Genomic DNA, 24,081 nt, shown 5'->3' with positions numbered 1-24,081 from the left:
AGTGAAGTGTACACATGAAATACACGCTACACTGAACTAGATCAGACTTATTAAAAAACATCCTTAGGCAAAGATTAGGACACAGGAGAACTGATAAGTCCTTTGATTTCTCATTTAAAATTGATTCATAAATAGGAACAGCTGCATAAACCCCATTATCATAACCATTGTAGCATTTCTTTGGTAATTTCTCAATTCAACTATTCACAACTTTTAATACCTGAACACAATGTCACACAGTAGGATCAACCCAACACTCAAGAGCAAGTCACCTCAGGGCTTTTAAATTAGGTGCTTTTTCCACAATGAACATCAAGCTCCAAATCTTTAACACCCACCCACCCTCCACCCCCCTTTCTCCTCACTCCTGACATGGGTGTTCCTTGTCTGCTACTCCCCTCTACATGTCCTGCTACTAAACCAATGGCTTTATTCCAACTCCCATGAATTATAATCTCTTTTGATTATTTTTTCTTAAACCTCCTCACAAACTCTAGTGTATCCCTTCACGGTTCAGATCTTTTCCCTGCCAGATAAGCTACAGCAGACCTCACAATCTGCCTTAAAAACTGCTGTCATCTCATTTCTCAGCTTAGAGACAACCTCCTTTCCAGGAGAGACTAAAAATCAGTACTCTACACAAATCTTCTCTGCCCAACAGATGCTCGTCAAACAGTTCTACGTGTTCCTCTTAGTATATCATCTCCCCTTTTTTCCATTCCCTCTTCAAACCATACCTTCTGTATTATTTCAAGGATACACTTCATAATTCCTGCAGTTTCTCAAGGAGGTAGAAAATAGGGGTAAATGTAAAAGATCTTTTTCTTATCATCTCATCTCTTCCTACAGCTGAATAGTGCAACCTACAAAATTTCAATAGGCATCATTCAGAGATGACACAGTTTTATCTGTCTAGACCTGAGCTCTTGCTAAGAAAGCTGAAATATTGACAATCTTCAATGGACTCTTATGACTTGGCAGCTTGGCACTCGAGTTCCACAGGGCTGTAACACAGTCCTCACCCATGTTTCTCCAGTGACTCCATAGATTTCATTCATCACAACACTCAGGTACCCATCCCTGTACAGGCCATTTCCTCAGTCTCAGATCTGCCTCTGTTTTTTCTGTACCATATTTAAGACAGAGAGAGTTAGAGGGTTTTTTCTGCATCAAGTGGTCTAGCTACTGCTCTCAGTTTGGAAACTGGCCTGCTCAGTTTCCCAGTTTTTCACTGGTGTGCTTTTCTCTCATGATGACTACCACAGCAAAAATCATTCCTCATGCCATGGCCTTCACCTGGTTACCTTTCGCTATCAGTCCTGATAAGCACAATTTATTTGGCTTCACTTCCTTATTGGGAAGTGTAATCTTATTTCCTATCACTTTTCATTCTCTATCAAAAAGCCTGTGTCAAATCGGTCCTTTACACCTGTTTCTGCTCTCCATGTGCTTAGCAGGTGGTTTTATGGTTTCTTCTGTGTTGCTCATCACACCTTACAGGCACCTGCAAGGTGATGACATTATTTCCCTTGAAGATCCTCATTTGCTGTTTGAGATTAAAAAAACATTAGACACAAGCAAGCTGTCAATATGCTGAAAAGTGCTGCTGATCAGGCTGATAAACATTGTTTTGTCTCCTTAGGCTTTTGTACCTATCCAGTTCATCTCTTTCTTCATCCCAAACCAATATTCCAAGAGCTGTGAATCAGAGATTTATTCATAACTTGTCTAACACAGCAGAGATTCCACAGGACCACAACTAAATGCCTCACAACTATGTAGAAACAAATCTGATGTCCTTTGTTCTAAATGAGCTTGGTCAGACTGTTCTAGAAAGTACCTTGACTTCCTTACTTGAGTTTTGCTACTTCAGTTGCTCTCCCCTTGTCCAATGCAATTAACTTATGACTGAAATAGAACTAGATCACCATCAGAAAAACAACTGATGTAGCATATTGATTTTTAGTTAAGATATAGCCTAGAAAGCTAAAATTCCAATTGCTGAATGAAGTCTTTGCGTTACCATTTTTCTACAATCTTACTGAAAAAACAATTTTTTTAATCTTCACGTAGTATCAAAGATTAAAAAGAACATGCATACATTTAATTAAATCCTCTTTAAAAATTTGTGTGGAGACAAGAACTACATCTCACTCAACTATTTCCTGATGCTACGAAGACCTGAAGCACTGCAGCATAAGAAGAAATAAATTGTACACCCATTCCTCCATTGTTTCATGCACAAGCTAATTTACTAAGTCAGACAATTGATAACAATATTTATTGCAAAATAAATGGGTTTCTCCTGATACCCCACTCACAGCAAATTGAATTATTTAGGCTATCAGAAAGCAATCAGACAGGTACTACTTCAGGTCATGCTGAAACATTAGAATTGAAAACAAGCCAGAGATTATTTTCTTAGAGCAATATTGATATTGAACTAGAAAAAGAGAAATAGTGAATTCTGTGGATCAAGGTGGGAAATTACTCAGCTGGCTTTTTATTTCACATAAAACCAATTTTTTTAAAATAAACCCCATGTTTCCACTCAAAACTAGAGCTGTTGACAAAGACTGGTAAGAGGATAGTTACTTTTTCTGCATATAGTTTTACATCCACAATCAATTTTAAAAAAAATCACATCTATGAGAGTTTAGAAGCAAGATCCCTCAAGCAGTGAGCCAAATGTTAAGAAAACAAACCTCCACATCCCAAGGAAATGAAAACCATGAATTTTTCCCCTTGTGCTATCCATTAGTCTCATTACTCAAATTTAGATATTTGCCTACCTGATATTAAAGGTGCAATGAATGATAGAGAATTTTGTTTTAATAGTTCTGTCAATTTAAGAATTATTAAGCATATGATGCAAGTAAAGGACATACTGGACACTTAATATGGTAAAATTCACACACGGTTGTTTGGTCATACCAGACTCTCCCTTTGCCTTTTTATTCTTTAAACTAACCTAGAAATTTCATTGTGTAAATGAACAACAACAACAAAGCCAAATAAAAAACCCTTCTGTTTCAGCAGATTAGTGAACACATATTTTAGATACAAGGCTGACACACAATGAACTTAAAGTACAAAACATGTTTCAGGCAGAAATGCCAACTTCATTGCTTCTGTTTCACAGGACCTGGAAGGCATTGTCCTCTCAACACGCATTTTGCCCTAACAGAGAGTTCCAAAACATCTATTTGTGATCACAGGTTTTGCCATTTCAGAGCTTTTAGCGGTGCCTATGACTCCAAGACTAGAAGAATCAATGAAGAAAAGACTTCAAAGGCTGCACAGTAGAGACTTTGGCATGTCCCATAAAGCTTTAATAACTTTCACCCTTGATTTTGTGAACTTGAGAGCCCCAGGAACTCACCATATTCAAGGTACTACTACAACAGTTTTAACTGATATGTCCAAACCTGTATCTTACTGAAATGTCACAGCCCCATCAATCAAATATGAACTTTGAGCAAGACAAAGGTTTACAATTATTAGAAGAACTACAGGATGAGAGGAAAGCAAAACATGAAGAGGTGAAAAATCACCCCTTTGGTGATGAGACATAGTGATATGCACAAGTTCACACGTAGAATAGTCAGAGAAAAAAGTTACAAGTTATCAATTACTCATGCAAGTTTGGTTGCCTGGAATTCATGCCGTTACATAAAACTTGCCTCAGCTACAGCAGTAGAAATTCTAGTTGAGTATTTCAAGCACTAAAGCTGAATATTAACTTTATTTGCAGTATGAACACTGACCCTTTTTAAGATTAGAGACTTCATTAGGTGAAACTTTAAGCAATTACATTTTAAAACAAACCAGACTATGAAATTGTGACCACAGAACTGTTTTAATTAAAACCATCTAAAGGCACTTTCTTGACTCAAAATAGATCAATTGAAGAATTTCTTGCATATTCTTATGAGTCATTTCAAATAGGAGCATTAAGACATTTAGCAAATTCAGTATCAATTGCTGTGGTTTTCATTAGGAGATTTTTGTCCTCTAACATCATCTTGTTTCCTTTCCCCATATATGAGGTGAGAAATAACTGCATTTACTTTCCATATTGCTAAACATTAGTTTGCAAGGAATACAAAAAGGAGCAAAATTTTCTGCCAAAATGTAGACCTGTGAAACCAATAGTTTCTTACTACACTTTCAAATTTGAAGCCATATGGCCTGTCAAAGAACACACAAAATTGGGAATAAATCTCAGACACTAAAAATGTAAAGTATTCAGCTATGGGCTAGTAACAAATATTAAAACCTTAAATTTTACTATTGATAAATTCAAGAATTCATCAGGTTACTCAAAAATACAAAAAAGTTGACATTATTTAAGGATAACATTTGTGACTTGATCAAATCTAAAAATTTCATGTTGCCTAAATGTACTTTAATGTACTTATCTCACAAAGGCACTTTTTGCATAAGCTGATATGCCAGTTAACATTAACTTGCTATTTTGTGTTCACTTAAAAAAAGAAATTGACCCACCTTAATTGATATCCCCCTTCAACATGCTCTGCACAAGACAACACGCCCACTGAAAACACCACCAGGGGCTTGTCAGACAATAGTTGTGCATAAAATTACTTCTCTTGCTGGGGCACAGAAATCATTTTAATTAAGGAAAAAAAAGCCACAAGTACTTAACTCCTCCTAGAGAAATGTAGAGGTACAGCATTAAAAAAAAGCCTTATCAAAACGTAGGAGAGAGAGAGTAATCAGGCATTGGAATGGCCTGCCCAGAGAGGGGGTGGATTCCCCATCCCTGGAGGTTTTTAAACTGAGGTTGGACGTGGCACTGAGTGCCATGATCTGGTAAAGGGACTGGAGTTGGACCAGGAGTTGGACTTGATGATCTCGGAGGTCTTTTCCAACCCCATTGTTTCTATGATTCTATGAAAATACTGGTTAAGGCCCACATGTATGTGATGGCTTAAAGATCTAACAGAATCCACAACCATTTCCTCTCAGGACTTTCAGGACTTGCCTTTGCCCTCCTCATGAGCTTTCATGTATGACAGCAGGTATTCAGCAGGATTCTGACTATTTCAAAAACCTCCACTGACCTGATATTTATTTGCTGAAGGGATGCTTATGACACTTTCTTGCTCTTTGTTACTGTAAGAAAAAACTGCTACATCATCAATTGTAGATCTGGAATTTGAGGCCTCCAACACCTGCAGTGCAGGATTTCTGTAGGGCAGGGAAATAAGACAAAGGAAGGAAACACCAACTATCATCAGCAGGACAAACCCACAGATTATTAAATGAAAGGTATGTAGTAGTTAACGGATAGACTTCCAGAGCTCCAGGAAAACAACACCTCATGAAAACAATAGCAGCTGAAAGTTCACTTGTGTAAACAACACAAACAGCCCACAGACTCCACAGGCTGTGAGGAGCAAGATATGAATAGGGCCAAAAAAACAATGACCTAGCAAATGTTACATTTCCAGCATCTGCCTAAGACAGAAGAGTGACACGACTATTTAGACATTATAATCCTACATCAGAGTTTAGACCATACTTTGTTCTATTACAAGTCACAGTCAATCCATGGCAATGAACCACTGCCAGTTCTCCAGACATTATAGAAGCTGTTTGTCACAACATTGGAACGTCTTCTTTTAGATTCAGACAGTTCTGTTAAAAGCAAGCAGGAGCTGAGATTTGAATAAATTAAAATTTTAAGGTGGGCAGTAAACTTGTGGCTACAGAAGGGAAAAATGAGTACAGCTTAAAAGCGACTAGCTAAAAAACCAAAGCGATTGCATCACAAATAAAACTATTATTTTAAAAGGCTATCTGTCCAAGTGCAATATTGAACATGAGCAGCTAAAGCAACACAGCTTGAAGTTAGAGGGACTTATAAAATATGGCTCTTATGATGTTTTCTAGGGGAAAATATAATTTGGCACAGAATGAGTTCAACATCCCTGCATCATATTATCTGTTGGCTTGATTCCTAAATTGCTGCATCTGGAGAAACAGCAAGAGATCTTGTTGTTGCTCCTTGACACAAATAATTCTACCAAAGGACTGTCAAGACACCAGTTACCGTGTAAGGGACTTTGGAAGGCAGGGATAACACCAGGTATGCTGACAACTTCTTGCTAGGCACATTTCTCCATCATGCAACAAAGATTATAAAAGGAGACCTTTTTATTCTTCACTGGAGCAGGTCCAGAGAAGAGCAACAAGGCTGGTGAAGGGACTGGAGCACAAGTCCTGTGGGGAGAGGCTGAGGGAGCTGGGGTTGTTTAGCCTGGAGAAGAGGAGGCTCAGAGGTGACCTCAGCACTGTCTAGAACTACCTGAAGGGAAGTTCTAGCCAGGTGGGGGTTGGTCTCTTCTCCCAGGCACTCAGCAATAGGACAAGGGGTCACAGGCTCAAGCTCTGCCAGGGGAAATTGAAGTTGGAGATCAGAAAAAAATTCTTTCCAGAAAGAGTTAATCAGGCATTGGAATGGCCTGCCCAGAGAGGGGGTGGATTCCATGATCTGGTAAAGGGACTGGAGTTGGACCAGGGGTTGGACTTGATGATCTCAGAGGTCTTTTCCAACCCAATCAATTCTATGATTCTATGATTCTATATACAGAACTATTATTAAAAGGTGGAATCTGGAGGCTTTTCTTGAAAGACTCTCTGCTTTTATCAGTTGCTGCTGGACTTCCTGAACCCCTCATAATGTCCATGATAACTCAATACATGAAAATAAGTATTGTCACCTTTCAAATTTGCTTTCTCTGATTTGTTATAGAATTGTAGCAAATGAGACTTAACATCTATCAACCAAGAACACAACACTGATCTTCAAAACAAACAGCTCTGAAAAAGTCCCAGAGGTTCTTTTGACATTTGCTGTCTTCATTAAGGAATAGTTTTTTTCTGTGAATCTTAGGATAACAAACCTCATCTAGTATTGCCTGCCAAGTTCCAATGAGATTGATCTAAAGCACCTTGAAAAGAAACAAATAAAAATCAGCAGGCACGTAATTTTTGTGCAGATTATCAAATATAAAAGAAATTGCTAATCTATTTAAGAAACTAGCAAAGAGACTTACTATAACTATTTTAATAGTTGTTTAGGCTTACAAATATGAGAATTCCTTAAATAATGGATTCCTGCCAAACTCTTCATAGAAAATTGCAGCAGTCACTGCATCTACAAATGCATGGAACACCATAATAGGCAGGAAAATTCACAAGTTCAGAGGACAGCAAGACTCCAGATCAAAACAATAGTTGCACTGGTGCAATCTTTCATGAGGTCCCTTTGTCCATGACTTCCAACAGCTCTATTTTGATAAAAAGTGAACACAAATCCCACAGTTCTAAGTGTCCTTCACACCTCTGACCCAGGGTCTTTCAAATCAAGTGGTTCAGAGAGTTAAGTGGGGACCCTCAGTAAAGGGACAGGTGTAGCTCCACAGCCCTCAGGGAAAAGGAGGGAGGAATCCCTGTGGCACTACAACTGCATCTCCCTGTTCAACACCCCCCACACAACTTAATCCCAGTATTTAGAGGTCTAAACCATTTATATCTGACAGGGTAATCAGCACACCACACATCAAATGCATGACAAGCTTTGAACAACAGGCCTAAAGTATTAACTGCCTATTCCATTTCATCAGCTGATGAGATACAAATAATATGTTAAAAAAACACTATTAAATATTTTACTCCCCAAATCATTATGGAAAGGGGCTGAAGAACAACACAACTGTAGTGCTGTAAAACTCTCAGTAAACGTGGGTGAACTGGCAATAAATTGAAAACAAAACTAAATGAATCCAAGATGACTCAGCTTCAGAGATCATTTTATTACATTGGAATCTCAGCTTTCCAGTCAGGGAAAAAAAAAGTTGCGTTCACCAAAATTAAAGGTCTGAAAAAAACCCTGACCCAAACAAAAAAGCCCATTAAAAAACCAAATCCAAGAAAAAACCTACACACACAAAAACCCCTGAAACACCAAACTCTACAAAACAGGACACTCTCACACAAGACTCACAAACCAGGACACTCTCACACAAGACTCACAAACCAGGTGAGAGGCAAGAAAGACAAAAAATTTAGTATTTTACTTGTATTAGGTACGGATATGGAACAAAGTCCTATTCAAGCTTTTTACATGTTGGTATTAGCACCACTGCAATTTATTTGGAAAGAAAGCTCAGTCTGACAGCCCAAGGCAAAGCCGAGGAGCAGAGTTCAGCGTGAGGGTTTGGGTCAATTTCCCTGAAAGAAAAGAATCTCCAAAATCCACATGCAACAAAAGTGTCCCACTGAATTTGTATCACAGAACTGAGTGTTCTCAAATTATTAAAAATATTTTGGCCGAGGATAAGGACAGGGAGGTGCTGATGTTTCTACAGTGTTGCATTTGACCTTGTCAACAGCTACAGCAAAGTCATCCAAAAATCCACTGAATTCCATAAAAGCCTGACCTACCTACTGCACTGAGAAATCTTCTCATCAAAAAAGTACAGGATACAAAGACAGGCATTTTTATCTTTTCAACAAAGCACACACAAAAATAGTCCCATCAAACAAAAAAAGTAAAACTACAAACCAAAACAAAACCAACCAACATAGTATTTCTACTAAAGATCACACTATTTGTCAAATAATGCAGGTGATTTGCAGGACCAAACATAATTGTTTTATTCTACAAACAAGGAACGACTCTTACAAACCTACAGACAGACAAATGTATGTAATGTTACAACTGAAACCAACACTATTCTTTCCTTTTTATTTTCAATAGAGTGAAAGCAGAAGGGACTGCCATGGCTTTCTCCCACTGAGCAGAAAGTATTAACAAAATACTCATTGTTTAGTGCATTGCTTTCAGGGAATACCAACCATTCAATCTTAGATGTAAAGATGTTATCTGGCTTGGTAAAAAAAAAAGGTGAAAAGTGAATACATCCTTAGGGATTCAACAGGCAGCCTGCAGAATTTTCCTTCCATAGGAGTAGATTAACTCCTTCCAATACATTTCCTTAGTTTTATAATGGCAGATTTAAAAATTAAAAGCTGTTCTGTTTTACACTCAGACGTCCAATTTTGTATAATAATAATAACAAACAACAACAATAATATCAACCCACGCAAGGTAAAATGAAAACTTTCAGACAGTTCATATACAGGAGAAACTCACATAAGGCAACAATCCACGATCTTCAAGTAAAAATCCCATATATACACACTCCAATCCACTGTAAGTATATACTGTTTGATATTACAAAAGGAAATCTCAAAATGCTTACATTTACAGCAAATAAACAAAAAAAATGTTTTCCCACCTTCTTTTTTATAATTCTATTCCTGGTCGAGTGTTTAGAGTTAAGTCCCGTCTTTCCTGGTAGCCAAGATTTCCCTTTTGATGTTTTTACAATATTCTGAAGAACCATCCTTAAAATATTCTTCATGTGGACAGTTCTAAACAGCAGCAAATATAAAAATAGTGTGTAGGGCTAAAACCTAAGAACAGTTTCTGTGCTACAACTACAGTGAAAAACTACTTAGATGGAGTATTTTTGGTCTACTGGTACATTAATTCAGGCAGCAATGACGAGCAGTGATAAGATGTTCCAAAGAAACAAGACAGGCCACAGTTGTGACAGGAACAAGATAGGCTAGATCAGGTTTCACCTAATTAGGCAAGGTTGCAGTAGGGGAGCTCTGCTATCCTCTCATTGTGCAATAGTAATCTTTGCTATTATAATCATGACAAACAGTAAGCATTTATCTTAAATAAATGTACATTTAAGGCTCTCTCTCAAAAGATGAAGAAATGATTTTCCTGTTGAAGGGGACAATGATAGGAGCAGAAATCCTGAAGTCTTAATGAACGGAACAACTATCAAAAGACATTTCCATGACAGGTTTTCTTAAGTCAGGAAAAATGTTTTAAAAGGAGAAACCAGCTTAGAAACAAAAGAAACAACTCCACCATTTATTTATGCCTAAACATACTATAGTTCAAGCACTACTCCATTCATGGCAAAGTCTGTCTCCTTGCTGGACACAACTCCAGCAGCAGAGAATAAAAAACAGTGAACTATGTTACTGATTGTTCTGTCTGTTCCCCACTCTGGGTCCTGCACAGTGTTGACAGGAATGATGATAAACATTGGCTGTCCCTTGACTTGAAGGGACAATGGCACCAACAGTGCATTCAGCTCTGTCTCCAATTGCAGGAGCAAAGAATATTCTCCAGCCTGATCCATACCCTTAACAGAGAAAACAGGGAGAGGAGTGAGCAAGTGACCCAAGGGGGTAAAAAACCCAAAACCAAAACCCCCAACCCCCACACCGTGAAAGATCAACAGAGCTGGATAACCCACCTCTCCCCAAAGAGAGCTTTGAGCTACATCTTCTCTGTTGCACCTCACACTTTAACTGCAAGAAGGGAAAAGGGGTTCTCAGCTTCACTTGTGAACCACAGCACTGGTACTTTACCCTTCCCCACAAGCAGCAGCAGAGCAAAGCTGGCAAGATTCTGTATCTAGCCTGCTCCAACATCCAGAAACAGGTCTGTCCTCCCTGAACTCATTTTGTCACTAACAAAAACATTCTGACCCTATGCTGTATTCTTCCTTCCTCCTCAGCAAACACATACCATGTTGAGAGGTCTGAGAATACAATTGATAGAATCATGTCAGACCTTTAAAATGGTGAAACTTAAAAAAATTAACCTGTTACCAACTAAGAACTTTTTTAATACATGAGAAACTCAAGGATATTTTTTAAAAGGGAAGGGTTGTTTTGCTCTACAAAGAATGGAAAAATCTCATCTGGTTGTTCTCCAAAACCAGATTGTATCTTTATCTGCCAGAAAAACTAACTGTATCACATGAATAAATATTTGACAGGAAAAGCTGGGTGTATATTAACACATATTGTGCCACTCTTTCAACTGAGGGTGTTGGTGGCTGAATTCTTCTAAATAACCCATCAAAACTTATAAAAGCCTTACTTTTCACAGGAGGACGAGACATACACACACCCCAGAAATATATGGGAGGGTCACACAGTAAAAGCCTGCCATCCCTATTGGATAACTGGGTCCTTTCAAAAGTACAGAAACTAAAATAAACGTGTATTGGTGCATTTCTCTTTTTTCATTGTCACTCCCCCCTTCTGAAATAACCAAAACCACCTGTGTGTAATTTGTTAAATCAGATAAATAATACAAAACAATACAAACACAGGGTAGCCCCTCACTTTCTCTCCTGTAGTTGGGGATGTATCATCTCCACACTGGGCACCTCATCCCGTGCAGTTCCTTGGCTCATTGCTCTGAACGTGTTGCTGTCAGGAAGGTAAATACAAATCTGGGATATACGCAGAGAGATGAAAATACCACAGCCTCTGGTTGCTTAACATGTCAGCCTCGAAATCCTAAATGAAAGAAACAAGGGGATTTTCCTCACAAAAATGTTAAGGGGTTTTGAATGTTCTAAATGAAGGAGGTGAAGTACATGCAATATTTCAGCAACATAAGTTATGATCCTTTACTAAATGCAAAAAACCCCCATATAAGATCCAAGAAGACTTTTCCTGTGTGACAAAGCTCATATTTAGCAAATCCACACACCTGCAGATTATGTAAATCACTCAGTAGGAAAGTAAATGCATCTTTGACTCCACTAAAGTACTTTAATATGAAGACACTTGTGATCTCTGAAAACTAGATGGAATGACGTAGGGAGAAAAAAGGGATATAAAGGAAAACCAAAAGTATAGAGAAGTACGAAGAAAAGCAAGAGTTCTGCAGGAATGTAACACCTCACTGCACAGGGGGTATAATTAACTTCAAATTAAGGCTTACCTGTTTTAGTAACTTTTTTTCCACTTTGCCAAACTGTCTTACCCTCTCACTATTGTCACTTCTTTCCTCTTGCTATATAAGCCATATTGTAAGTGCCTAATGTGCAAATGTACAATTTGTTTATTTTAAACATATTTAACTACAAATGTTCACAATTGCACAGAGGGCTTCTAAGCTAAACTTCTTCATATTTGTTCAAAATTAATTTAAACAGACACCTTGATATTGCTTCCAGATGAAAATCACCTTCTTAAAATTTGTGGACAAGATTTTTAAAAAAGCAAACAGCTTGTGTGTTTTCTCTATATTCTCTTCCACTTTCTCCTGTAGGATCAATCAAAAATCTATGGATCATACTGGGAGAAGTAAAACAAACAACCCACACAAACAAAACCCCAACAATACAACAACCCCAACAATAGCAACAAAATTAATATTTTCATAGATCATTGTAAATTAATAGCACCTAATTAGACAGGTTTACTTATCACTTCCCCTTCAGTAAACTGACAACTAAGTTTATACATTTCTTAAACCTATTTTACTGAGGTAAAAATCATTAAGTTCCATTACAGTAACAACTGTACACTCAATACTGTACACAGAGAATGATTTCTGGTGAGCATTTCCTTTTTCCTCATATGGGGCTGGGTTGTATGGAAGGGATTTAACAATCTGCTCTCCAAAAGATGTTGGAAACACAGTGGCATCTCCAAGTCTCTGGGATATCAGGCTATTCATCCCAGTATGACTACAGACATCAATATACAAAAACATACACAAATAGCTACATGACAACATTCATATTTTTGCTTTCTTTCACATACTTGGACACATCTTGTCTCACAAGAAAACTGTAGAATTTAACAAGAAAGATGATTGAAATACTCTGGTCTTCACATGGGTAAAGGAAGACAAAAGGTTTATAAAGAAATTCAGACACAATCAGAGCACTCATCCTTGAGCACTGGAAGAAAAGAGGCTGTTGAGGCCTCAATGCTTGAAAAATTTCAATATCATTTGTGAGATAATAAGAAAAAGCTGACCAAAAGCTTTTTCCTGCTTCTGAAAAGATAAGGGCAACTACATGCACACTCCAGATCAAGCTGACTTGTAATTTTGTGTCAATGCTCAGTTCTTCAGAGACAGAGCTGAGCAGTTTTTGGAGCTTCAGATGACTGGAGGAAGGGAGCAGCAGTAAATGGGGGTAATCCAGTAATGCCTTGAAGACTCAAATGACAAAGATTTGTTGGGTTGAATGTTATGAAACACCCAGAAACAGAAAAATACCGTATCGGAAACACTGTATAGTAAATCATCCGATTTAGTGTGTCTTTTATGTTCCTTTTTCAGGTTAAAATTCTGAACTATATATATAAAAAGTTCTCTATAAAAAGGTTATAAAAATATTCTAAAGGTTGGTACATGTGAAAGTGAATCCAATTCAAAAGTTCTTTATGTTTAGCTGAAAATGAGCAAACTACAATAGCTGATATATAAATTAAATTATTCCAATGTAAATATTGAGTTGGATTTCAAAGTCACACTGCAGTGAACAGTTTATAATTCAGAGTTTAAACTGATTTAAACCTCCTTCACCACTTTACCTTCTATCTATACTACAAAACCAAATACTACTACTCCTCACTATCAGGGGGAAAAAAACCCCAAACTAAAACCAAAGCACAGCAGGAATTTGGCAGGGGGGGACCTCTGCGAACAAGATTTGAAATATATCTGTTTCAAAGTAAAGCTTGGATTTTTATAGCATCTTCATTATCCAGCAGGTCCTTATTGAAGTGTTAAAAAAGGACAATAAAATGATCAATACACTATACTGTTAATACACCAAATAGCTATTCAGAAAAAGGATTGAAAAGATTTCCAACTGACATGGGCTAGAACAGACTCCAACCCCTGCGATATGGTTTTAAAATACTTATATTGATCCTGACATGAATTACAAGTGTAAAAGAGGTCAACCATTACAGATTTTTTTCCACTACTAGAAGTATGTGACTCAGACTTGCAGCTAAAATTGAGTGAAATTTAGACGACTTGGGACAATAAAGCAGGACATAAGGAAATTAAGCATCAGACATGCTGAGAGATTCAGAGCTGCATGCAGAGATGAAGCTGCAAACAGACATGAGTTTCATAGTTTATTTTTACAAGACAGTTTCAAGAATTCAGTGATCTCCCAAAGTGCACACACAGTCCAACTGTTTGGTGCCTGAATAGTAATTAACCCATTCATTAGCCTGAGGAATCATTCAGAATTTCAATTCCAAGATCTTGCATTTTAAATACAGGGCAGTAAAATCTAACCATTTCTCTGCTAGTATCTCTGAATAGCAGCTTTACACCAAGAACCCTGTTTGACTGTTTCTGTCTATGGATTTCACTACATTAAGTATCTCACATACCCACCTGGTACAAAAATTACCTTACAGGATTTGTAAGCGTGGCTGTCAGCTCACAGGTGCTGGTACTGTCTCAGATGCCCAAATAAGTCAGGTAACAGTTTCAGGGACAAAACCACTAGTTGAACTGTTTTAACTAGTCAGAGGTACTGGTTTCCCATGCTGTCCATACCATCACACAGTTTATGCTCTGGCTATCACATTATTCTCCCTTCAAAACACTAACAGCCTGTCAACCATTTTACAGACATCAATTTTACCATAGCAATGTAAAAAAAAACCCCTCTCCTTACTCTGCATCTTTTCAAAGGAAGTGACTGAGATATTTGTAACATTTATTAAGGGCACATTACGACAACATTTTGGCTTTAAGTAATTTGAAATCCCCTCTGGGTACATGGGATAAAATTCAGATCAGGTTTTGACCAACACCCTGGTTAAGATTTTAGAAGATTGTTAGATAGGTTTTCTGAAGCCTGCTTGTTTTTAAAGTAGCAAGTATGGGAGATGGCAGGGAGGAGGTGGGAAAAAAAAAGAAAAAAGAAAAAAGTTGAATTATGTTGAAAGTACTATAAGTACGTTGAAGGTATCACCTGCAGAACAGGAGTAAGAATGCCAACAGGTGCAGCACTGTCCTGAATCATACACTAGACAAATTACATTAGGAAACAGGATTAGAAAAGGATTTTCTCATGCAAAAATGCATTCAAAGTATGTCTCCTCAAACTGTCGATGTTATTATAAACTAAGACTTGTCTTAGCTTCTTTGAGAAATTAAAAAACAGAATTATATGCAGGTAAGCCTGTACTTAATGACTGTGGTAAACCTTGCTAGTCTCCAACCACCTTGTTTCTTTCCCTTTAAACATCAGAGAGCAATGCAGGCAATACTTTTCTCCACAAACTAATAATGCAGCCCTGTCTCCTTTTTTCATCCAGTATGGGAACTCTCAACGATTTTCAGCTATTCACTTTAGTAGGTCTGGACAGACACATTCTGGATTTAAACTGAGCAAGGTTTGCTGCTCTCCCAGTGTCCAACTGGCTCCCAGGAGATTAGAAAAGAGAATTAATCCAGATGCTACTCAGTGCACTGAGCTTATGTGCATGGGGTCAGCCCATAGGATTTGGGACTGGAGAGATTCTCCTAGATCAGCTCAGCAGACTTTGGGAATTGCACTGTTTACTTGTTCTGACTTCAGAGAGCAGGGAAGTTACACTTCTTTGCCACTTGGGACACAGATTCATGCCAAAAGCATCTACTTGTGTCTCACCATATTCATTCACCACCATGGAGTTTTTTCAGGCTGAAAAAAACCAAACAACCTAAACTGATAAAACTGATGACATCCTTCCCTACATCAACACAACTCTGCCCTTTCTTGTGCTGCTTCCAGTGCTTATCTGACCCTGCTTTCAGTGAGCTCAGCTGGCAGGAAAGTATCCGGGGGGGGTGGGGGGGGTGGGGGGGTGGGAGTGCAGAGGGAAGAAAGGAAAAAAAGTAAAGGCTAACAACTTCCTGCTGAGTATGCAGACTGAACCAGCTCAGCACAGAAACAGATAAGTACGAGAGAGAGCCAATACAAGAGAGAAGGCTGCAGGGAGGCAGGACTTCAGCAGCCCCTGTGGTTACATCAATTCCACCTACACAAAACTGAAGCCTCAGATTCCCCCCCTACTCTGAATTTGTAAACAACAGTTTAATCACGTGAAAACTAAAATCCTTTTGTCAAACTTAGACATGAGGACACATGGGCTAAATACAGTGTCTGCAACATACGTAACTTTAGATTAGATTGCTTCCTGCTGAAGTTGGAATTCCTTAAATAAAGCATTTCATAGTTACAGATTCTTATTCTGCTGCTAAGCAAAGCAATGAATTGGAAGCAAACAAACAAACAAAAAACCCAACAAACCAACCAAACAAAAAAATCATCATAATTCTGCTTCTACTGCTGAAGAACTAGGTTAAATCATGCCATGAATCTAGAGGATAAGGAAATAATGGGCAGAAATCAGAAGGAATGCAATACTGAGAAAAAATGTCAGACCAGCAACTGCCAGTTAAGTTTTATTATTTTTTGTGGTTTTTTTGGTTCCAACATCATATTTGTTTCTCAAGACTTCCTCAAAGACCTTATACTTTACCAAAACCCCAATATCCCTTACATTTTCCCATTTCAGTGAAAATGTGTTACTGGGTACTAAATAAAGATGTGAGAACTGGTGAAACCATAACTTATCTCTGAAGTAACAACATCACTGCAGTGCAGAGACCCTTAGCTTCATCTCACTGTTCTATTTACCTGCTAAATGGCCAGAGAACAAATTTCAAAGTGTGGCCCCGGGGTACAGCTTCACAATAAGCTAAACAGAATAAACAAAAGTACTTGAAGGGAGAGATTCCACTTTCCCATCCCTTTCTCAGTCAGCCAAGCACTCTGCTCCCTCCTGCACCAACATGAGCAAGACAACAGCCACAGTGCAACACAAACACCTGTGTACATGTATGTACACACATACACACACACACATCTACATGTATCTTTCCAGCATCCTTTGGATACAACCGTGTTTCACCTTTTTAGTGACCTGTATCAGTTTACTGGGACAAGCGGTGCAGTCCATCCACAGCCAATGGTGGGAAGGAAGAGGAAGCCTCTTCCACCGGCTGCAGGAAATGGTTAACCCAGCTCATCCCTATTGTGAAACCTCAGCCCCTAAAGGAATTCAGTTGCTTGACATTCTACTGCACCACAATGATAAACCTGTACTCTTCCATACCAGCAGGATTACATGGCCTTGCTTCTAAGCACGAACTAAAAAGATAACGGAGTGACCCAAAATCCGGGTAAAGCAACTGAAAACTGAAGTTCGAAACAGGATTTTTCTTCCACTAAGCAGTTCATATTCCTGCTGGTCTTTTGAGTTATGACAAAATTTACACTTTGTCCTCCAGGTACCATTCCTGCCTTTGACACACAAATCTGCTTCTGAAGGATGGTGTCTATTATTGCACAGTATAATTCTATTATTGTCTGTCATAAAAGAATTGCTTTCAGAACCTCAAAATATTGAGCACACTCCACGGATAAATTGCCTAGAACATTCGAGATTACTACAAGCTTCCAAGTTTAATAGATTCTAACCACAGATTTCCAAACTACCAGAAAAATGTACTGACCGGAAGTTTTAAAATTAGTATCTTAAAATATTTGTTTACTTGAAAATCTTACAATAATTTAAAAACTAGTGAGACAAAGGATTCAAGACTGATGGAAAAATGGTTCATAAATGTAGAAAGATTTCAAAGATATTTGAAATCATCTAAGATAATTTTTTAGTTTGAGGAAAAAAAGTATCTCATTTTACTGGGGTCTGACACAAGCCCAGGAATGAACCTCCCATATCCCAGGCCTGCATGCCCATCTAAGAGGTGAAGTATTTCGAGCCATCTTGTGCTGGTAATCAGTCTATGGTAATACTGAGCTTTTAATGTAGACAGACACATAAGACTTGTAAATTCAACAGTGAGTCATGAGGTAAAGGGAGCAAAACACCTTTCCTCTACCCCCACAATCAGGCATTGATTTCTTTCCTTCTTCAAATGTCTATTCTCAACAATGAATTTTTATTTTTAAAGATACCTGTAGCTTACAAAGACAAAATAAAATTATCTAAAAGCCTCCAGACATTTGAAAAGATAATAAATGTGAATTCTGGTTTTAGTACCAAGTGTTAGACTGCAAATTCTTTACAAAAAAGAACTGTATTTTATGTATGGAAAACTTTGCATAATGGGGGCTGTTCCACAGCTGTGTGCTATCTAAGTATAAATACACAAATAAGCTAGGTTTTTAAAAATAATATGTTTCACATCAAAGTTGGATTTGCTAGAGTAACATAAATCAAGCTGGTGGAATGGAATTTTGTTGTCAAATAAATACTGATTTTCTCTGAAGTCTGCAATGGACAACAAACACATCTATGTTAACAAAAGAGAAGTATCCTTTACCTTAAAGTTTTCTCATTTGGTTCAACAGAACTGACACATGTCTAATAAATATATTTAAATATTCTATTATCAGAGTAGCATATGAATAGGACTTTTTGTTGACATGGTAAAGCTGATGAACTTATTTGTATCACAGAATAGGCCATATTCTGTCAACCTAGAAAAACAGTGACATGATCCATAAAAACATGAAATGGCCTTTAAGCTTTGTTGCAATAAATAACTCCATTAATAATGGCTGATAAACTTGCAAATTATTCTCTACCATCAGTTCAGATTTATTCAGCAAACAAGGATGATATCAGTACTGCTGAGAACTACAGTTCTGAATTAACCACAATATACTTTATCTCCATATCACTGAAAATTCCTAATTTAATTTAATGAAAATTCATAATATTAAAGTGCATTAAAGTGGAACATCTTCCTTTAGACTTTTACAATATATAATTATATCAGTAGTGACCTTCCTAAGGGAAGAGAACAGTGTACAGTAATTTAAGAATATTTTGGTTTAAAATTAGGAATAAGCAATGTCCACTTCAGGCTCCTTGGGAAATGTTTTAGATTGAATACAGGACAAGTGTGTACTCCCTTAAAAAAATCCCAAACAAACTAACCCCAACCATGCAAAGAAACCCACCAATTCTCTTAACTGACCTGGAAGATAGCTTAACTAGAAAATAACTATTGCAGATGCTCATCTTCAGTTTGTGTTTTATCAATCATGTTATTTGTATTCACAGGTAGGAACTTGTGTAGCAAATTTCTAGTCTAACATAAAATATGCATCAGTCATGGTCATCTTCGGAAAAGAGTTGAAGCTTCTCACAAAATTAACTAGGAAAAACCACAATAAAAGCACTAAACACACTTCAAATTTTTCACTCTCCCTTCTATGAAAATAACTATCACAACAACCTCATCCTACACACACAGACGTGACCAACAAGTCCGTGACTCCAAACCTCACACAAAGTCACACAAGGAGCAACAAGGCTGGTGAAGGGACTGGAGCACAAGTCACATGGGGAGAGGCTGAGGGAGCTGGAGGTGTTCAGCCTGGAGAAGAGGAGGCTCAGAGGTGACCTCAGCACTGTCGAGAACTACCTGAAGGGAAGTTCTAGCCAGGTGGGGGTTGGTCTCTTCTCCCAGGCACTCAGCAATAGGACAAGGGGGCACGGGCTCAAGCTCTGCCAGGGGAAATTTAAGTTGGAGATCAGAAAAAAAATCTTTCCAGAAAGAGTTAATCAGGCATTGAAATGGGCTGCCCAGAGAGGTGGTGGATTCCCCATCCCTGGAGGTTTTTAAAGTGAGCTTGGCCATGGCACTGAGTACCATGATCTGGTAAAGGGACTGGAGTTGGACCAAGGGTTGGACTTGATGATCTCGGAGGTCTTTTCCAACCCAATCAATTCTATGATTCTATGATTAAGGAACCTTCTAGATGCATCCAAAAATGTGAATGATGCTGCAACTTATTTCTGCCTAGTAAGTTAAAGGCAAACCAGAAAAGCTCTGCTAGAACACACAGTACTCTTACTCCTAAAAGATTCAGTCCACCACAATTTCTTACAGAGCATCCACCATCACCACTCATCCTTTATTGATCATGTGGAGACTCTACATAGTTTTAAGCCTTAGGTGTGGTGTGCTATCCCACATGTGCTGTAAGAGAATGACACCCAAAATTTAGGCAAAAATAGGAAGAGTTACATGCTTCTCAACTGTAGTAACTCTTTATTTCACTGTATCTCTGCAAGTGAGAAAAGAGTGCTATTGCTAAGTGACTTTTTCTTGTGTGTACCCCAGTGCCCAAGGGACATGGCTCACACTTGACACAAGAGATAATTTCAGAACTACCATCCAAGAAGAAAAAGCATTGTTTGCATTCTTTAAGGGAATGTTTACAACACACTTTCAACCACAACATTTAAAGTACCACCACCAAAAATCCCCACAATGTCTACTGGGGCAAATGGAAAAAAATATACATAATTAGGTTCCTCCAATCAGGTTACAGACTACGAGGCTGAAAAAGAAGCTAATATCAGCAATATTTTTGCAAATAAATACACTTGTGGTTGTTTTAATCCCAATGACTTAATATTTGAAAGGATATCACATAGTTCTAGGTTTGCACAACTTTTTCCAAGAATGCAGTAAATACTAACATATATTTTTCAGTGAAGATAAATCACTATTTTCAAGGCATACTTATAGCAATTCTTTTAGTGTGTTCCTTAGCAGAGGTGATATTCAGTGTACCATCATAAGCTCATCATAAACATAGCCCTTATGCCCTGAAGGCAATGAAAGAGTTTACAATAGAAATGCCTTGTCAGCAAAGCAAAATAAAAAATCCAAAACCAAAAAACCCAAAACCAAACAAATGGGAGAGAAAGCTGCAGTCCAAATCATTAGTTCTTCTTCAAGTCCAGCTGTGTTCAGGGCCAGGAACATAGTTCTTTTTGTATTTTTCAAAAACATAGTAAATCAAGCAGCATGAAAAAGGATGATAAATAAAATCCTCATATGGCTTAAAGGATGCTGAAGAACAGAGAGGAAGGTATCACAAAAGACACTGTAACTGATAAAAATCTCTCAGAAGTAACACTGTTTCTCATGTGGGGAGGTGAAAAAAACCAAAACAAACCACCAACACAGGAAAGAAGGAAAACAGATAACTTTCTGTGCTTCTTCTTAAAAATCATTGTACAACATGCAAAAAAAAAAAAAAAAGGCCAGATCAATTACTTGAAGTCTGATAAATGTGAGTCTTAAGAAACTACAGAAGTTCGTTACCATTAATTTTAATTTCTTGACACAAAACTTAGTGATACTCACTTGTTACAACAGTTCAAGTCTAGCAGTATTAAAATCTTTCCTCTTGCTATTGTGTGCTTTTACTAATGATATAAAAAACCCACAAAACCAAAAATATCCACAATCAAATGAAAACTCAAAATGTTTGGGCAGGAAAAAGCTGAATCACGAGCTTTTCCCTTCTCAGAATACAATATCTCAAGTAAGAAACCTAAAACATTTGGTCCAGTTCTACAGCTATATGTTCATATTATTCTGATATTATATGTTGCCGAGTCTAGTAAAAGGAGTTGGTTTTTTTCATCCTTGAAATTCAAAAATAAAATAGCTGGGATGAGAAACTGGAAGACTAAAGCCACTGACAGTGTTTATTTAAATATACATATTTACTTAAATACACACATTCCTGACTGATAGACAGTCCAGAACAACATCTTAAAGTTCTTTAGAAAAAAAAATATTATTTTAGGACTCAGATGCAGTAAGCTCTAATCTGCAACATTACTACCATTGCAGCAAAGTAATTTGTTTTTATTAAAATTCATCCATCATTTAAAAATGCTTTGAAGTGTGTTTCAAAAACATAGTAAAACCTCTGAATCTTCTAACACCGTCTAATAAACACAAACAACTGCTACACTGAAACAAGCGAGAATGTAACATGAGACACTGGCAGAAACTCTCAAATAGGTAAAAAGGAACTTTCTAAGAGTCAATCACTGCACCTAAGCTGTGACTTTGCCTGAAACCCACACAAGGGTTAGCAAAGGGAAGCAAATACATTTGTTCTGACTTAGCATGTCATTGACACGCCGGGTTTTTAATAGGAATTATGTGAATGTAAAGCATAACCCAGGTTGCAATAGAAGATAAAGAAGCTACCACTTTGTTTTTGTTTTTACAAGCTAACATCGGTATCTTTATGGCACAAGTCTAACTCCATGAACTTTGTTGCTGCTTTCTAGTGTGGCCAGTGGACTGACATCCTCGTAAGTATCAATGGAGTATTTTGGAACTCAGCAGCTGGAAGAGCACATTATGTGATAAAGCTTGTTAAATACCTGCCTTTTAAATAGTACCCATACTCTTCAATCTGAAATTTTACACATAGTTTGAGCTGTTTATTTCCTCCTCTCAGTCATGAAACAAATCCACAGCAATGACATTTTGTAAAAGATGGCTTTAGTGTTCTCCCAGAGAAGCATTCTGCTGCAGTGATTCGGCTGCAAACACTGCAGAGGAACTGTAAATAAAAACCTCATTTCTACAGGAATTAGAGACAACATGGGAGATAGTCCCTTGCATGGATTATTTTATAAACCCACATCTGAGATCAAATAGAGTTTGAAAGAAATCATCAAAAGGAATGTGATTGTTTATTACTCCGTCCCAGAGGATCCAGTCATAAAACGAACAGTCATCAGGAACAACTCTGTCCTGGCCACTGCACCAGCTCAAGCGACACAGGAGGGGAGCGGGGGGCAGGAAATGGACAGGGATTCTGTCACAGAAAACAATCAAGGTTGTTTGCGGGAAAATGAAGGGGTTTATCTTCGGTAAATAAGCGACGGTCTCACAAAAGCGGTGACAGAACCGAGGGGGGAGCGTGGCTGAGCCCGAGCTCGCCTGACCCCCGGCCCGAGGCCCGGAGCCTCCTGCCCCGGGACGGCTCAGCCTTTCCCGGGCGGCGAGGGAGCGGGATCGGGAAGAAATACCCGAAACAAACACACCCACACTCCACACACCCACTCACCCAAACACAGTGCACCCACCCCACGCCTCCCCGCGGGCCGCGGCGGCGGCACCGACCCGGGGGCGACCCCGCTGTCCCCGGGACCGCCGGGCACGGGGGGCTTCGCTCCGGCACAGCCCGGAGGGACGCGACCCCGGCCCGGCAGGGCAGGAGTGGGTCGTGCCCCCCAGAGCCAGGGACGGCGGCGACCCGCGGCCCCACTCGCGTCGCCCCCGCAGCCTCGCCGCCCCTGGCCGGGGCTCCGCGGGGTGACGGCTCCATCCGCCGCCGGCAGCCCCGCAGGAAGAGGCGAGGCGTCCCAGCGCCCGGCAGCGCGGCGCCAGGCCAGGCAGCGACGCGAACTCAAACCCTTCTCACTCACCGGCATCATCTCCGCAGTCGTCCTCGCGCCGGGCCCGCCGAGCCGAGCCGTGCCGAGCCGGGCCTCTCCTGCTGCTGCTGCCGCCGCCGCCGCCCGTGTGCGCGGAGGGCGCCGCGCTCGCCCCGGCGCTGTGACAGGTGCCTCCCGCGCCTCGCTCCCCGCAGCGGGCGGAAGGAAGAGGCGAAGGCGGCGACGGCGGCCGAGCTCCCAACCCCCTTCCTCCTCCTCCGGAGCGCGGCCGCCGCTCCCGCCTCCCTCCCCAGGCGCTTCCTGCTCCGCTCCGCCCGCGCCGCCCCGCCACGGGTTAACTCGCCGCCACCACCGCCTCCTCGGCCGGGGCGGAGCCGTACGGGGCGGTGCTGGGGGGCCGTTCGTCACCGTGGGCCGGGCCGGGACCCGCTCCCCCACCGGGACCCGTGGCTGCCCCCAGCGCCGCGTTCGGCGCGGGGCTCGCCCCGCCGGCCGTGCCCGGGCCCGGCACCTCCCGCTCCTCCTCCCGACGCGCTGCCCCCGGGCCGGGCCCGGCGGCGCCGCCTCCTCTGGGCGGACTGCCCGGGGCTGCGGGCACGCCGCGGGCCCGGGCGGGGTAGGAAAGGGCAGCGGCCCCGGGCGCTTTCTGCCCCTGGAATGCGGGGAATGCGGGGCGGCTCCGCCCGGCCCCGGGCGTGCGGGGAGCGGGGCGGTAACGCGGGCCGGGGCTCTGCCGTGCCCGAGAGCTCAGCCCGCTTCCCAACACCTTGTCCCGGTCTACCGAAACACACCTGGGTGGCTCGGATAACGTCATGTGTAGCGCCACCTCCCTTTTACCGTCCCTTCCTTGTGAAATCCCGCTGATGTGCA

The 24,081-nt window shown here is 40.0% G+C and overlaps 1 protein-coding gene across 4 annotated transcripts in view; it reads right to left on the bottom strand.

Annotated features, from left to right (window-relative positions):
* PPP1R13B (protein phosphatase 1 regulatory subunit 13B) overlaps nt 1–23,735 on the bottom strand; it is a 69,079-nt gene extending 45,344 nt beyond the window's left edge. For 2 of the 4 annotated variants that reach the window (XM_071557418.1, XM_071557421.1), the window contains exon 1: nt 23,242–23,735. In XM_071557418.1, the coding sequence (XP_071413519.1) occupies nt 23,242–23,250 (9 nt within the window). In that variant the 5' untranslated portion in view covers nt 23,251–23,735. The remainder of the gene's footprint in view (nt 1–23,241) is intronic. The other 2 variants (XM_071557417.1, XM_071557420.1) reach the window with 2 other exon arrangements.
* Between the last annotated feature and the right edge of the window lie 346 nt (nt 23,736–24,081).

Source organism: Pithys albifrons, chromosome 6 (assembly GCF_047495875.1).
Source record: "Pithys albifrons albifrons isolate INPA30051 chromosome 6, PitAlb_v1, whole genome shotgun sequence".
NCBI lineage: Eukaryota > Metazoa > Chordata > Aves > Passeriformes > Thamnophilidae > Pithys > Pithys albifrons.
The sequence above is the reverse complement of the archived record's forward strand: the minus strand, read 5'-3'. Positions and strand labels throughout refer to the sequence as shown.